Below are 13,079 nucleotides of genomic sequence, written 5' to 3'. Positions count from 1 at the left end.
CTGCCATATCCTCTACCAATGCACTTTCAGTCAGGATATTTGGAATATAATTCTTAATAAGTGGAAGTTGAGCTCGTTTTTCCTGAACTCATTGGAAGAGTTCTAGCAGCAATGGTTTTTCCCTAGCTCTAATTCTAAGAATGTTGAGCTCTAGAAACTTATTCTCCCCATTGTCACCTAGAACATCTGGAAGAAGCGTAATAACAAGATTTTTATGGAAAAAAGTGTGAACCCTAAAGTGGTGGTGGATAAAATTTATAGAGGGATCCATGATTTCTTAGATGGCATTGGTACTAGATTATCTGCTAAGAAATATTTTAATGAAAGATGGAACTTTTCCAATAGTAGAAATAGCAAGGATAAAGGTAGATATGGTTTTTTCTAGAGCTTTCCTCCCTAGGGATGGATCAAGGCCACTTTCGATGGGGCATCTAAGGGAAATCCTGGCAATGCTGGATATGGGGGTATTGTCAGGAATTTTGCTGGAGGTTGTCTTGCTGTTGTTGCTGGTCCTTTGGGTAACCAAACGAGCCATTATGCTGAAGCTTCGACTACCCTTAATACTCTAATTATTGCTAAAAATCTCAATCATGACAAATTATGGTTGGAGGGAGAATCTCTTAATATTATTGAATGCCTAAAGGGTGAAGCTGAGCCTTTGTGGTCTATCAAAAATATCATTTTTAAAGCTAGATAAATTATTACTAGTTTTAAATCTATTATTATTGAGCATGCTTTTAGGGAAAAAAATGCCATCACGGACGGTCTTGCTAACCTTAGCATTATATTCAAAAAACAAAGCATATGGAATGGTGAAGATAATATTGATTTCAATATTAAAGACATCATTAGAAACAAAATAATTATGGGGAAAGAAAGATTGCATTTTAATCATGGTTGTATTAATGATTAAACATTAAAACTTTAAAAAGGAGATGATAGCTTGTCAGAAGGGAAGAGTTTTAAATAAGAATATTAAAAATTCGCATGCTCTATGGTGATTAGTTTCAAGTGTTTGAGTCTCATCTAGAAGCTCACTTTGAATTTGCTGAAGCAGAAAAATTGCAGAATGAATTCAAGAATGGGAGGTGACTTTAGAAGAGAGGAACCCGATAACCCTTCTAGATGGTGGGAGATGCCCAAGGTCTAGATGAAGTTGGAGAAGGGTTTTATGATGCCATTCATGGAAAAACTAGTGGATTATAACAAAAGCAAAGTTAACTTGGTAGTTACTAGAGTAACTGAAAACTAGAAAAATGGCACTTTCGAAATCCATGGTGTCAAATTCAAGTTGGATGCGGACCTCATCTTTACGGTCATACGTATGCCCTATATTGGATTCAATTTCTTTAGGGACCTGAAAGTCTCCAATAATGTTGTGAAGCTCTTTCCACGCAAAGATAAGGAAAGAGATGAATTAGGCAAAGCATCTGCAGGGTATTATGAAGCATCTAAGATTAAAAAAAATTGGGGTTTTATGCTTAATGCCATTATGGAGCATATAACTATGGAGGGCCACTTCACTAGGGCCCATACCTATCACTTTATGCATGAGAAAAGGGTGTCTCTTCCTTATTACCCTTTTAGATCCCTATCACACTCATTTAACAAGCACAGTAAGAACCCCTCTTTTCCTGTGCTACATTATGGTCTTATTTTTCTCACTTATGAGCATTGTAAGATTTTGGTGATTCAGGAAAACAAAAGGGTATCACTATCCTCAGGCAAAGGCAAGAGGAAAAGTGAGGATTCTGGGCCCAACAAGGATGAGTAGAAACAGAGTAAAAAGGATAAAAAAAAAGGCTCTGCGGAGAAAAATGTGAAGGACACAAATTTGAGTCATAAACATAAGGATGTGGAGGTTGATCTTGAGTATATGGGAAAAGAAGGTAGTGATATGGAGACTGATGATACTGACAGGGCGGAAAGATGGAAAGATGAGTAAGTGGGGGAAGAGAAAGGAGGAGAAGAGGAAGATTCCAATCAGAATAGCTTGGTCAAGGAAACATCCAGAATGGACAGTGGTAATGAGAAGGAAAAACAAGAAGAGGATGAGGATAATAAGGAGGAACCTACCCACAGTGCGAGCCCTGGTGGACTCAACAATGAGCCTATGGAGGAGCCAGATAACCAGAAAAAATAGGAGGACAAGGAAATGGAAACATAGTTGAACAAGGATAAGGAGGATACGAGCGTGGAAAATGATAGAGCTGGTGATGAGATGAATACTGGTATGCTTATCCTAGATAAGCTTAATAGCCAGTCGGATGCTCATTTGGGTTTCGATAGATGGGTTTATAAAAGAATTAATAAAATGGAAAAAAAGGCTAAACATCAGAAAGAGCAGGGACAGAAAGGTGAAAGTAACCTGGAGAAATGGAAAAAGGAAATGGAAGAAAAGGTGGAGAAGCTAGAAGTTCAGATCAGCAAGCTGGAGGAAGGGAAGGCTTCCATGAAGAACTTCTTGATTCTGATTCCAGAGATCCTCAACTCTACAACTAGGAACATGGAGGAAATAGCCAAACACCTTTATGGTCCCATCCCTACCAAGTCTATTATGGACCTTAATGCTAAACAGGCTACTACTGAGGCTAGGAATGTGGATAGTGCTCCTAGAGGTGTGACTAAAAGGACCGAGGCGAGCTTGAAAAAGGCTACCTTTGCTTCATCAAAGGAAATCCCTATCCTCAAGGAGAATATCAAAGAAATGCAAGGGATTAGCAATAAATTGGCTAATGCCCTTAAAAACATAATGTAATTTGTCTTTTTTCTATTTTTTCTGGTTGTTGCTGGTAGTGTTGGACTTTTGTGCTGGCTTTTGCCCAACACTTTGCTAGTTTTTTCACTGTCTCTCTCGTTTAGTTTCTTAATTCTTTTATCTTTTATGGTTCCTTTGTAAAGGGTTTCAAGGTCCCTTCAAAACTTGGTTTTCCCATAATCAAAAAATAAATCACTTTATTTAATTAAATTCCCATTTCTCCCTTTTTAATTAAATTTACATTTAATTAAAATTGATCCTTGCAAATAAATAAATCTAATTTATTTATAAAATCCACCCACTTGTATTTATGCAAGTTGCATTTATTTTTGGTAGAAATAAAGTAATTTTATTTTAATTAAATTTTTTCCTCATCCATTTGTATTTTTCTACATCTCACACTTACCTCCAAAACCCCTTCTAGATTCTTATAATCACTTCCAATTTAGCCTAATTCATCTCCTAATTATTGTCAGATTCCTAAGTAAAAGTAATTCACTTCTCAAAGCCTCCAAAGTCTTCAATAACCATTAAATGCTCTTACATAACCATTTATGGTTAACTCGGCTTTGACGTTTGGTTGGAGACTTTCTCTCTAACTTAACTATCCTTTTGAATCAAGGGTCTTATAAAAGACTTATGGCTTTGACCATAGTTATCCATTTAACCCTTGCACAAGAGTTTACCCCTTGGGTAAAATCTTTATCCAATGGATAACCCTTACCTCCTAAGGTAACCCTCATGTCTTCTCAAGCATTTAATGCTTCTTGCATCTCCTCTCAAGCAACCTCTTGTTGACAATTATCACCATTTTATTGGTGAAAATTGTAAACATTGATTGATTAACTTTCAATCCTAGCCCTAGTTAAGATTATTCAATCTTAACCATCCATTTCCCTATTTTCCCTATAAATAGAGCTCTCATTCTTCATTATCCATATATATCCAATTTATTATGAATCTACATTATAGTCTAATTTACTAAGAATTTTACCCTCTCTTTGTTAAAATATAATCATAGCATTCAGAAGCACTTTCCATATCATAGAATATTCATGCTAAGATAGTATATCATGTTAGGATAATCTATTAATCTTTTATCATATTACTATCTTCATCTTAACTTAATCATCATAGTTTTAATACATCATATAGATCTTAGAATGCATCCATGCATGTAGATCAAATATCACTTCTTCTTGGAGTTATCATTCCTAAGTCACTTGATAGTGATCTAAAAGAAAAACATTGGATTTAGGGATCTTGTGAGATAGAGAATAGTGGGACACCCCTTGCGAAGTTAAAATAGTTCAATTAGTTTATATACTTGCACCAACAGTCTCCTTGATATGTGGGTCTTTTGATCTCGATTTATTCATTTTGATCATCGCATTTTCCCGAGTACATTTCTGGCGCCCACTGTGGGGGCACCTCCCCAAAAATAACATCATTTTTTGTGTAGGTTAGAGATTGCAATCATGCTAGAACACTCTTTTAGCGCATCGGAAACTTTCTGCAATGCATCTCTGGAAAAATTTAGTGCATTCATTGCATTGTTTAGCGCATAGAAACCATTCCTTAACACATTTAACTTTCTTTCTAGCACATGTTCTCTGCTACACCACATTTTAGCACATCCAGTCCACATGTTAGCTTGGAACCGAGATACAAATTTTGTAACTGAGTCAGAAATTTAGGTATCAAGATCAAATTTTTGACTAACTGAGTGCAAGTTCTAACATTTCTTAGTGCAAGAACAGGAGGAAGTTAGTTTAGTTTTTCTTTACTTTCTTTTAAAGTTAGTAAAAAGAACTCATCTTTTCCTTTATTGCAAAAAGTCTCAAAATGAATCTCACCTTCTCTTCTAGATGCCTAAAATTAACTTCATGTTTTCTTTTGGTGCCTAAAATAAAACTCATCTTTCTTTCTTGCATGGACAAAAAAACAACAAATTCAAATCTTTCCTTTTATGCAAGATAGGATCATCTTTCTTTGGTTTTTAGAAAGAACAAAACAAACTTTGCAATTTTTGCATAAAGTTAAAATTGAATATCACATTCCTTTGGTGCTTATTAAAATGAAGTTCACCTTTGTTTTAGAAGCTTAAAATGAACCATCACATTTCTATTTCAAAATCTTTCAAAATTTAGATCGTTGTTGTTTACATTGGCGGTTCATTTTGTTGACAAGGGTTTACTTTCAAAAGTTCAATATTTTGTTATCTTCACACATTGCTATATTCGGATAAAAAGAAAATCATGTCTTCTTGGTGAAACATCTCCATATACCATAGACAATTTTGCAATGAAGGTTTAAAAAGAAATCCTTTTCTTTTGTGTTTGTGAGGTGATAGGTATATGCTCTCACCTTCAATAGGTGATCGAAAAGCCAAAACCATCTCTTTTATGCTTTCTTTCAGTTTCATGCATTAACACCTTTAGAAAGCCTTCCCTCCCAAGTTTCCCTTAGGGTTCCATTAAGGCCAGTGAGAGGGGAACGACCTAAGTGGGAAATAACTTTATTGCCAAGTGTTCCAACCCACTATAATCAAATGTGGAGGCTGGTGAAAATCCCCTCGAACTGTTTTTCTCAATGATTAGTCTTCCCCTAGTATATATCTTTAAGATACGTAAGGCCTTTGTTCTAAATGTTGGGAAGCCTCCCGGGGGAGTTTATCACTGAATATTGAATGAAATCTTGATTAGAAACCATAGAAGTAGAAGCTTTGATCCGAGTCAGTTACCAAACATTGGCAATATCATAGTGCAAGGGTGGGGAAGAATCCACCCCCAAGATCACTCACCATATATCTCCCAAGATAACTACCCAACTATGAAGCAATTCACTTTGGGTTAATTTCTGGCAAAAGGCAAAAAAATGAGCACCCCCTAGTGGTGACAAGGCTGTTTGAGCTAACGGAGTATCGAGACTAGTGGGCTATGATACTATCAATGACCCTTGAATAAAGAGTCTACTTGAGTTGTCTTTTTGTAATCCAAACTAGTGAAAACATCGGGGATTTGAAAACATTTTCAAAAGGACATACACTATTTGTTTAGCATACACAAGCTGTTATCACATTTATCTACTGTGTTTTCAAGTCATTTTTCATAAAATCATCCATCAAATCACAAAATTCATTTCTCAATATCTCGGCGAAAACATCAAAACAAAGTTATCAGGATAGTTAGCATGTAGGAGTAACATCCTAGCACATCTCAACCATCCAATAGTGAATTCCAACCAACAGTTAGCGTTTTCATCACTCACATTAGCACATGATCAGTATCATACTAGTAAAAACTCAGATACTATTTGACAACATCACTCTAGCGCATAGGAGCATCATCTTAGCACATCTGAAGTCCTCACATTTCTGCATCACCCATGTAGGACGTGGAGACATCTCTATAGTTCGACATCCATCCACAATAGACACAGTGCCCCTTGACATCACCCACATAGTGCCCTTTCATTGGGCCACACCCAACAACTCATTCATGTGCCCTGTCATTGGGATTTTTCAAAAAGTAACGATGGCCGTCAAATTTTGTTAAAGCTAGAGGGGGCACTATTCATGTGCTCTTGGGGCCTCCATTATTTTATGGGAAATTATCTTTTATTGGATAATTAATTTTGTAATAAGGCAACTCAAAATTCAGTGTTGCTTATTGTAAAAATGCATTTGTTTTTTCCATAGTGCGTACAAGTAGTCATTATAGGTAACTTCACACACCCATAGATTGTAATGTCCCCTTCTCTAATGACTTGTGGAAATAGGGGACAATTAGATTTTTTCCTCAAAGGTATCAAATAATGCTTAAATAATGATTATAAAGGTTTACTTGTTTGCAAAATTTATAAATGATAGTCCTTATAAAATATAATTGATACCACTTGCATTCATATATTATATGACATATAGATATATATATATATATAATTGTCATTGCTATCTCTAATAGGGTAATTAAATGTACGTAAGGTAGTCTTAATAGATATATAATCCTTTTCTACAACTTATAATCTGCTTGGATGTTGTTGAACCTGATCTAACTTGAAAGAGTATGCTATGATAGATCCAATCTATAGAACTAAGAGAGAATGTTGCTCTTTCTAAAGTGTTATTGTATAATGTATGCTTCTAATCTCCTTCCTTAGAATACTGCAATAATGCTATTTGAGATACATATCTGTTCTGACAATGAAATAATGCTGATAAACTTTCCCTTTCACCTATGAATTGTTGTCTCTGATTTATACTTGAGAAATTTTCAATGTCATGGTGCTATCTCAGATGTTGACTATAAATATGCAACCACTATACAAAAGGCAATAGTATTCAGGTGAGCAGATCCAAATAAGATACTGTAATAAACAAAACCATTTCCTCATCATGAATTGAATGACGTAGAAGGCCTTCTTATATCTTGTTGAGTTGATAAGTCACATTGGAAAGGACCTATCTCATGCCTCTTCATACATAGCACCCTTCATAACAAATACTAATCTCAACCCTTGAGTTATTGATGAAGCTTGTACTCTCAACCGATCTTGTCTAATGATAATCACATTCATTCATAATGATTCTCCTTGTATATAGTTGTTACTGAAGATAGTAAACCGTTGTCTAAATGTACCTTGTCAGATATTATAACATTCTCCTTAATTGATGCCAATAGTAATATTCTCAACTAATCAAATCTGCATTGATTAGTATGACGGTAATACCACTCCTTGGTTTTATAGATATCCTACTTAATTGTCTTCTCCCGTGACTTAGTCATTATCATGTCATAATAATCGTTCCTTGATATCCATATCAGTTATGATCGTTGTATTATCTAGTATCATTCGCAATCAATATCTATCATTCTTATCATATTAACTCTGATCGTCTATCTTCTTAATAATAAGTTTATAATCTCTAATTAAATCTTCTATATATAAATATCTTAAATTGAGGACATTACATAGATTTTAAACATCTTTTTTTTGGTTCTTTCTGCATGTGACTTAACTGCTTATAGCTTCTGTTTTGGCTTTTGGATAGTAATGATGTAGGTTGTGGGTATCAATAGAGGTGTATAAATTGGTCAATTATGATCCAAGAAAGATTAAAATTAGCAAGTATTGGTACATGTGAAATATATTAATAGACTTTTAGTTATTTGTTTCTGGTTTTTTTAAAGTTAGTGATTGAGAGATTGAGTGTATAAGGAATGAACGGTTTTTTAAAACATGAACGATAACTGGTGCTCTTCCACTATGTACTTATACAAATCGTTTTTTAAGTTAAAATTAATATGCACTGCACTGAATTGGTTACCTAAAATCCGAAAGAAAATATAGTAAAATTTAATGAATTCTCTATAAGAATCAACAGATATATAACAATCAAAAAAGAAAGCCAAGAAGTTTTATGATGTAACCTCAGAGACTGTGATCTGATGTTGCCAATTCAAAGATTCGTTTTGCCGACTTCCTCTCGCCAATTCAAAGATTGGTTTTGCCGCCTTCCTCGACCCGAAATGAATGTAAATATTGTAAGTGCTATATCCACTTTGTTCTGCAAGAAATCTCTTGTGGTCTCTACTTTGCCGTCCGCCGATTCTCTTCTCTTGTGGTTTACATTGACGATAAGATTGTGTTTGTCATGGAGGGAAACGTCTAGTGAGCCATTGGGAGAATCGCTCCCTACGATTTTAACAATTTTTGAAAGAAAGAGACTGGATTCTTAATTTGTCTTAATATATGATTTCCATTAAAAAGCAAATAAGAAAATATCATGGTGTGCTAGAGCTTCAACCTACGGATTCAGGATTCTTAATTAATGCTCTTATTCTTTGTTCTCGATGGCTGCATTCGATTTTCTCTTTAGTCATGATGTGTTCTAGAAAGAATTGAATTTTGTATATATATCACAGAGCATTTGAATGATTCAAGATTATGTTTTTGTACTATTCGTACGATTTTTTTGTTGGATAGAACACTCACTGTAACATTTGATTTGAATAGTAATGTTATCAAACACACTCTTTTAACCTAGTCTACCTCTTTACAATCTTTGTGTGATATGTTTTATTTTAGTATTAAATAACCCCAACTATGGGGTGTCTTTTATCCATTCAATTGATTTTACTATCAAACAAAGAAACCATATAAAACAGATAGCCACCACTGAACTTCTATTTATCAAAGATATCTACTTAATCTACATCAACAAAGTAGATAGTTTCTCTTATGTTTTGTTGAATTTTTTTAATCTTACATGTCATGGTTTTTCAAGGCTTTCTTCCCATTACTAGACATTGTGATATTCTGATTTTTCTAACTTCTCATTTTTCAAAGTCAACCTTCATTTTGAATGTGTTTACCTTCTTTTCTCAAAACAATTCCAATTGCATTATGACTAGCATTACAATTTACATGAAACATTTTGTTGACATCTGGAAGTGCCAAAACAAATTTCTATATAACTATCCTCCTCAACATTTCAAATCTTTTTTTTAACCCTATAGTTCATTTAAACTCTTTTCTATCCCCTCTAATTGTTTCAGCTAGGGATGTACCAAATACTACTGAAACATTTGATAAAATTTCTATTAAAACTTTGCTAAACCATGAAAATATCTCACCTTAATAGCACTCCTTGGTGTAGGCCATTCAATGTTATCTTGCACCTTCTCTGCGTCCATCCTTAGACTATATATTGAGACAACAAATCCTAGGTACACCAACTCTCTCCTCACAAAGTTACACTTTTTAAGGTTAATCGATAGTTTCTCTTCCTTTAACTTTTCAAAGGCTCCTTCAATATGCATCAAATGCTCTTCCAATGTCTTACTAAAATTAATAATATCATCTAAGTAAGTGGTAATGAGTTTTCCCAAAAAATCTTTTAGTGCCTAGTTCAAGTTCATGCACCTCATGAATGTACCGAGTGTGTTGATTAGCATAAAAGACATGAGTAAGTATTCATACAGGTCATCCTTTGTTTTGAAAGTTGTTTTTCATTCACTCCCTTCTAATATAGATCTAGTAATATTCACTTTTCAAGTCAATATTTATGACGTAATAAAATCCACTAAAATAACTTATACACATCTTCCATTATCCATCCTTCTTTGGTGCTACTACTATAACCTTAATACACATAGACTAAGGCAATCTTTGATGAAACATTTTTTCAACAACTCTTGTACTCTTCTCTTCAACTCTTCATTGTGTGTAGGAGTCATTCTATGGGCTACCTTATTTGGCAAACTAGCCCTTGGTATCGACTCCATCTAATTATAATAATGTAGTCTAATCCAAATTGTGTGAATCCATTTTGACATGATTATTCTATCCTTAATAGTCATGGACCTTTTATATCTACATGAAAATTTTGTCCTAGAGATATCTATAAAATAAAAGCATTGGTGGTAATAAGAAATGATGATACAAAGTACACTAAAATATAGCCTATTTCTAATAGACGTGATCCTTTAAAAATATATCTTTAAGAAGTTGATAGTTGAGTAACAAATTTATTGTTTTTTAATGTAGGATTTATAATGAAGATATACTAGTTATCAATACAAAAGCACAAAGATCACAATCTCAACATCATCTATCATGATCAGCAAGACTTAATCCCTAATAAACTTACTAAGAACCATTCAACTTCACCAAAAGATCAAAGACCCATTAATTTTGTTTAAAGAATAAGAAAACCAATAAGCAAAACTAGACAAAGAACCAATGTCGAAACCCACGGCAGTCTTATTTAATAAAAAAAGTATAATACTATTCAACACCTAACTTGGCGCAGCATTGGGACATCTGAGCGTATTTATATGTGCCATCCAGGTAAGAATTGCAAGACAATCGTGGCTCTCTATGTAGTCCATTCATTTGTGATGGATCAAACGCTGCCTTTTGTGAATGATCTTCCGGCATTCCATTTCCTTCGTACCCCCACTCTACAAGGGGCTCTTATTTTCCTCTTCGCAGCTTCACTAATTTCCACATTTGTTTCCCTAGCCTTTCTGTTGTCATCAACTAAGGAGAAGAAGTATCCTCCATCTCCACCAAGGCTGCCATTGCTGGGCAATTTGCATCATCTGAACAAGGGTGAAAATCTTCTTTCCACCTTGACAGACATGGCCAAAACATATGGTCCGGTCATGACAGTTTGGATGGGTCCGTTGCCAGTTATAGTCCTCACCGGCCAAGCTCCAATCTGGGAGGCCCTGGTTAATCAGGCCGTCAATTTTTCTGGTCGGCACTTATTCTACTCTAGGCAATTCATTACTGCCTCTTACAGGACTATATTTAGTTCTCCCTACAACGAGCATTGGATTAAGCTCAGAAAGCTTCTGCACAACAATGTTCTCAGCCCAGCCCATGTTGAACTTCAGAGCTCTTCTCACCAGGCAAGTGTGAATAAACTCATCAACAACTTAGAAAAGGAGATGGAAGAGAACAATGGCGTTGTGAGGCCCCTTCATGCCTTGAAAATGATGGCAATGAGTTTTATTGCCCCCTTATGCTTTGGCTTAGACTTTCAAGACGATAACTTCTTGTCCAAGCTGGAAGAATTCATAGCTGAAGATATTAGCCTGGCTAAAAGAGGAGATACATTTCTGGATTTATTTCCTCTTAGTCGCTTCTTTGTCCCTTCATCAATCAGAACTGAAAGGAAATTCAAGTCTCTGCGAGATGATATTCTGCATCTCCTGTTGCCTTTTATCCGATTTGCTCGCAGTTATAGAGAATGCTTTAAGCGGTCTGCTCCCAGCAGTTTCTTGTATTGTTTACTGTCCATTGGACAAGGGGAGGAGGCTGAACATAAATCAAAGTTATCCGATGAAGAGATAGCTTTCAATTTGTATGAGCTGTTCGTTCTCGCAGTAGACAGCACATCCACGGCCATAGAATGGGCTCTGGCTTACCTGATAGCCAACCCTCACATCCAAGAGAGGGCTTTTCAAGAAATAAGCCAAGCAGCGCAGGAAGGAAAAGGTGGGTTGCTAAGTTTTAAGGATTTGAGGAAGCTTCCATACTTACAAAGTGTGGTGAAGGAAACGGTGAGAAAAGAATCGATTGCCCCATTTGGGATGTTTCACCATACAGAAAACGAATGTAAGGTCATGGACATCACCATACCTGAGAAGTCAGTAGTTCTCTTTAATCTACACAGCGTGTCCAACGATCCTGAGCTTTGGAAAGAGCCCGAGGAGTTCAGGCCTGACAGATTTCTCGACAAGAATGAGTCGGAAAAGGTAAGAATGGCATATCTTCCGTTTGGAGCAGGAAGGCGTGTGTGCGCAGGAATGGACGTGGCCAGCGTGTATGTTCCCATCACTCTTGCCAATTTACTTAAATCATTTGAGTGGGGATGTGTGAAGGAAGGTAGTCTGCCTGATCTTAGTCGGGATGTTTCAGGTCTGCTCATGTCCATGAAGTATTCATTGGAAGCTCGAATTACACCTCGTCCATCATGAACAAGATATCAAAAATAACAAACAACATAGGTTGGTTGTTTGAACTTTCCCTTCTTATGTGCATCTCTTTGTATATGTCCCCCATCATTTGTTTGAATTTGAAGTTTTTGACTTTCAATGTACCTATGTAGTCTTATAATTTGGAATTTGTAATATATTTAATATATTATTCTATTGAGTGTAAATTTATTGTTGAATAATCTAAGTCTCAAAAAATGTGATACTTAAGGTGAATGATATTTAGTTAATTTCAGCATAAGAAAAAAAATTACTCTCTTTTAGACAAGGTTCTCTATTTGAGCGAAATATTATTTCAGTCGGATAAACTATCATCTTTGTTAGATTTATAACTTATCTTTACCATAAAAAAAAAAAATTAGAGTCTTTTAAAAAAGGTTCTCTCCTTGAGTGAAATATTCCTTAAGTTGGGTAAAATTTCATCTTTGTTAGATTTATAAGTATGCTATAGTTGTTTGCATAGTAGTATACCTTTTCAGTAAGGCAAGCTATCCTTCTAAGTGAATTTACATTGTAGCATTTCTATTTTAGTTTTGAAGTCTTTAGAGTATTACTCTTCTTTATGATAATTATATAAATGGTAGCATTCTCGTTTCAACTGAAAGTATTCCTACAATTACAAGAATTAACCAATCTAAGGAAATATTTTTTCTCATTTTTTTCATCATAATAATTGAATTTTTTCACTTGACTTGAGTTGAATATGACCATTTAATTAGATTGGATAACTGTAATTTACTTTCATGAACTATACTTAGACCTTTTTAGTATTAGGAATCCGATTTCACACATTATAGTCTGTAAAATATCGA

General features: G+C 34.9%; 1 protein-coding gene across 1 annotated transcript; it reads left to right on the top strand.

Annotated features, from left to right (window-relative positions):
• The first annotated feature begins 2,314 nt into the window (after positions 1-2,314).
• Positions 2,315-12,249, top strand: LOC131856932 ((S)-canadine synthase CYP719A21-like). The gene is made up of 2 exons (XM_059208889.1): positions 2,315-2,618; positions 10,613-12,249. Exons 1-2 carry the CDS (start codon positions 2,315-2,317, stop codon positions 12,247-12,249), a joined length of 1,941 nt encoding a protein of 646 aa, XP_059064872.1.
• The last annotated feature ends 830 nt before the right edge of the window (positions 12,250-13,079 follow it).

Source organism: Cryptomeria japonica, chromosome 7 (genome assembly GCF_030272615.1).
Source record: "Cryptomeria japonica chromosome 7, Sugi_1.0, whole genome shotgun sequence".
NCBI classification, from domain to species: Eukaryota; Viridiplantae; Streptophyta; class Pinopsida; order Cupressales; family Cupressaceae; genus Cryptomeria; species Cryptomeria japonica.
This window is presented reverse-complemented; position numbering and strand designations above follow the sequence as displayed.

Excerpts from the sequence above, each read along its gene's own strand:
- LOC131856932 (XM_059208889.1), top strand. The coding sequence starts at position 2,315 with ATGGAAAAAAAGGCTAAACATCAGAAAGAGCAGGGACAGAAAGGTGAA. Across the intron at positions 2,619-10,612 it reads TGTGGATAGTGCTCCTAGAG|GTAAGAATTGCAAGACAATC; the intron begins GTGTGACTAAAA and ends TGTGCCATCCAG.